Raw genomic sequence first — 4,576 nt, forward strand, 5'->3', positions numbered from 1 at the left:
TGGCTACGTGTGTATAATTTACTAACCTTTACCTTTACCTCATATTAAACATCATAATCGATGTTTGGCTCAGTTATTACTTCGCACCAATCGACACTAGCCTCTTAGATAGTATCACACTAAATCTATGTTGATAATTCTTTTCTTGTTGATTACCTCCTTGGTTCGACAAGTAGCAACAAGGCGAGTTCTAACGCGTGCACTTGTTAAAAAGACTTCTAAATGAAAGAATTATCAATGCATGCAGAACACTATTTAAGAATTGCTTATTTACTATTAATACTTTGTTAATTGCTCATGTTCCCACAACCTTAGTTGTGGGGTTTAGTTATCCATAATCATATGAACACAATTCATTGTTATAGATGAAAGAATTATGAACGTACTTAAGAAGAATAATAAACCCAGAAATTCAACTTGAATTGCAACACACAAATCTTCGAAATGAACTTAGGAAACTAATAATTGCTAGGTTTGCAAGAATAATCTCCCAAGTCACAAAATAGAACTAAAGTAATAATGTCTAACCCCCAAAAATGAGGTTTACATGCCCTATTTATAGAAAACAAATCCTAAATCAAAAGGGAAACAAAATAAGGAAAGTTTGTTCAGGGATGCGTCTTCATTCCACGAGACTGACTCACGGACCGTCAATGGATCTACGGTCCGTGAGTCCCTTCTGTTAGCCAGGACTTAGAGAATATTTCAGCTTCCAAAAATCAGCTTCTCTGAAGCAAACGACGGAACTGTAGTACGGATCGTAGATCGATCTACATTCCGTCAATCCCCTTTCGTAGCTCCACCTTTGGAATCTTCAAAAATCAGGTACTGGAACCCTCGCAGTATCAATCTATGGATCAATAATACGGTTCGTAGATACATTTATGGACCGTCAATGGCCACCGTGGTTCCACACTTGGTTAGATTTCCCTAATTTGCCTTCCATGCCTTGCCTGCTGATCTACGACCACCATCTACGGAGCGTCAATGTACCTACGGTCCATAGATCACCTCCATAAATGCCCTTTTTCTGCATTTCTTTCAGATGTCTCTTTACTTTCGCACCTGAACATCTTTCCGTAAAATTTGATAAAAACACATAAAAACCAATACAAAAAGGTCCTAGACAGACACAACTTGTAAGTGAAATGTATTAGAAATACCGTAAACTCACGGTATATCACATACCTGGAAGAACAAGGTTCCTGAATAATCTTGAAGAAGAACTTGATTAGAAGCCTTGAAACCTAGCTTGAAGAAGTAAAATCAAGAAAACCATTCTTGAGATTTCTTGAATTAATTTCTTGAAACTCTATGGCCAAGAATTATGATTTTGATAAGTGAATAATAGTTTTATCGATAAATTTGAGTTTGAAAGAATGAAATTCTTTGAGAAAGACTTACCTTGAAGAAGAATCTTAAAAAAGATTGAAAGAATATTGAATGGACTTTTCTACTTTGATTTTTCCTTAAGGTTTTGCCTTAGGGTTTGAGAGAGAAGAGAATGATGAATTAAGAGATGAAAATGTTATTGTTTTGGATCTCTAATTAGTCAATAAATTCGTTTAGGGTTTTCTTAGAGATAAAAATATGAAAACGACCCTTTTTAATATTTTCCCGTTGGCTAATTCGTCATTGCACTTTATCAGGTTACTAAAATGGTCATAACTTTTTACGTAGAAATTAGATTGACGCAAAAATTTTGGCATTGGAAAAAAGATACAAATACAGTTAATTTGATTGGATATGGTTATTCTAATAGATATGGTTGTTTGAAGTTGACTCAAGTGGAATCTTACATCAAAACTTAATCGACAAGAAAACTTCAACTCTACTTTGTGCTAGGAGTTTCTAGTGACCTTAAATAATATCCAAAATCATTCCAGTACTAAAGAATTTACCTTTATAAATACGAGTAATTTAAGAATAACGTGATAAGACTTTATATGCAAACAAAAAAAAATTCGGGCCTTAGCTTAAAATTTTTTGGGGTGTTACACTTTCTACAAATCTTAGACTAAGCCCATAGAACCAATATCCCAAAAATCACCTAAGTCAAAAAACTTTTCACGATTACCTTCTATGGACTGTAATATTTCCTACATCTCGTACTATTTGTCTGTAGGATGAGGTACCAAAACCAATAAGTCCAACTCACTTCTACGAAACCATCACTATGACCCGTAATATATTTTAAAACCCGTAAGTTCAAAGTCACAAATTTCACCAAGTATATATTTCTTCTATGGACACCTTCTTAATGTAACATTTTCAATGAACCGTACAAAGAAACCGTAGGAGTTGAGGTCCCAAATTACAACCTTTGAATCTCTTCTATGAGAACTTACTGAGGCCCATAGAAGTTAGTATGAACCATTCGATTAAATCTTATTACTCCATCTAGGACTTGATATTATTCCAAATCCATCCCTATTCCTATAAAAACTTTCTTACAACTCGTAGAACAACTCATAGAAATTGACACAAGTATAATTTTTGCAATTTTTCCTTTCAGACAAAATTTTCAATTTCTGAGGTGTTACATAAACTCTAACATACATTCCGGACACAATAAAGGTTTTTAAACATCCAATGGAGGTCATTTTGACAAAAAGTGGGTCCCACATCGAAATCTTGTTTTAGTAAAAAAATAATAAGGTTGTTTGAAATGACTATAGAAGCCTTGTGACCTCAACCAAAGGTCCTTCAAGGCCAAACTTTATATGTCGGAGCTAAAGGATCCATCATAACTACATTCAAAGTTCAATTATCTAATGTTTTGATCAAAATTAACCATTCAATTTTCATAGGCTCTTAAATATAAATAACTCGATTAAAAATAAATGAATGACTAGGTGACAAATCTATCAGTCCCAGCAAGTCATAAATGACTTTTATTTGCTATAGGAAAGCTATAAACAGTTAAAATACACCTATACAAGTAAATTTCCTAGAGAGCCATTATAATTTTTTTTATCCAAAATAATAATTAATAGTAAGAAAATATTAATGAGGGTGAATTGCAAATTCTTTTTTTTTTTTTATTTCTTCAAGATTTCAAGTATTTGAGCAAACATTAAGTCGGGTATCTCATGTTATAAACTTATTGAATTATATTATATTGTTCTTAATTACTACTATTTTTATCTAAAATTTCAACCTATTACTTATAGAATTATGTTAACAATGCATATATTGTTTTCATCTGTAATAGGATGCTCTGAAAATGGAAATTGATAAAATCTTACATTAAACTGATAATTGATTTTTCCAAAGAAATCTATTATAATTTTTCAAAATTAGAACTTAATTAAACCAAGGAATTAGGCTCTTTAAACACCCTATAAGAAGAAAAAAGAGGCTAAAGTCATTGCTTCCAATCCGATAAAGGGCCTTTTCATTTTCCATGAAAGTCCATCCTAAAAATTGTTGGCGAGGATATAAATATAAATATGAAAAAAAGGTTACCACCTAGAGAGTTTAAGTAATAATTTTTTATCTAAAATATTTGAAAAATATATTTTAAAATTACATATGAAGTTGGTTTAGATTGTAAGTGTTGATTGAAATTTCACTCTATGCCTTCAAGTACGATTAGTCACCCAGCCCCATACACAACACATATATAATGGTGAATTTAATGACTTTCATTTGAAAATTACATTGCACAATAAGAAGAAAATATTTTTTTATATATATATATTTAAATTAAGAACATGAATTCATCCATGTAATGTAATATGAAGTGAAACATAAGGCATCATGTAAAATGACTAAACTATTTTAGATTATCAGCTATACGTGCCGAAAGATTAGAGAACTCTTGGACCGCCTCGCTAAGTGGTTTGAGCTCGGATGGTACTTCATTAAAACCATGGTTGCAAGAAACAGATTCATACACAGCAAGAGATGAATACAAACTTGTGTTTTTATAAGCACCAGTCTTATAGAAATCATTGGATTGTTTAAGATAATCAGTGGCATCATTGTAATTTCTCAAACAATTGGTCATTTGGGCTTTCACGTTGGGATCTTTGATAGGTTGTTTAAGAATTGATTTCACCAATTTATAGGTAGATGTGGTATTATCTTGTGCTATTTGAAGAATAGTAGAGAGAAGACCATGAATATCTCCTTTGGGGACAGAGGGGTCATTTCGAAGCATCTGAAAACAAAGTGGAGGAATGAAGCTTTCGGGACAAATGTCATCAAGTATGTTTCCCTTCACATTTGGAAGAATTCCAAGTAATTCTACTACTAAAAAGGAGAGGAAAAACAATGAAGAGTACAAAGTCTTTGCCATTTTTTTACCTTTTTATTTCTCTGCACCCTCTAACATGCTTTTATAGCTTTAAAAAGTATCAAAGATGAGATTAATGTAATTCATACATTTTGTTTTCTTTTGTAAATGTAAAAGAGGAAAGTCAAAAATGAGATTAATGCAATTCACTAAAATAATAGAAAAAAGTCAAATATGAGATTAATGCAATTCATTAAAATAAAAGAGAAAAGTCAAATATGAGATCAATGCAATTCATTAAAATAAAAGAGAAAATACTAATATGAGATTAATGCA

The 4,576-nt window shown here is 31.8% G+C and overlaps 1 protein-coding gene across 1 annotated transcript; it reads right to left on the bottom strand.

Annotated features, from left to right (window-relative positions):
• Positions 1–3,778: 3,778 nt before the first annotated feature.
• On the bottom strand, positions 3,779–4,303 carry LOC125829298 (pectinesterase inhibitor-like). Its single transcript, XM_049508541.1, has one exon. The coding sequence runs from the start codon at positions 4,301–4,303 to the stop codon at positions 3,779–3,781; it is 525 nt and encodes a 174-aa protein (XP_049364498.1).
• Between the last annotated feature and the right edge of the window lie 273 nt (positions 4,304–4,576).

This window comes from Solanum verrucosum, unplaced genomic scaffold (genome assembly GCF_900185275.1).
Source record: "Solanum verrucosum unplaced genomic scaffold, falcon-dt-bn FXZP01000148.1, whole genome shotgun sequence".
Classification (NCBI taxonomy): Eukaryota; Viridiplantae; Streptophyta; class Magnoliopsida; order Solanales; family Solanaceae; genus Solanum; species Solanum verrucosum.

What these genes read in the sequence shown, in the direction of transcription:
- LOC125829298 (XM_049508541.1), bottom strand. Translation starts at nt 4,303, where the DNA reads ATGGCAAAGACTTTGTACTCTTCATTGTTTTTCCTCTCCTTTTTAGTA.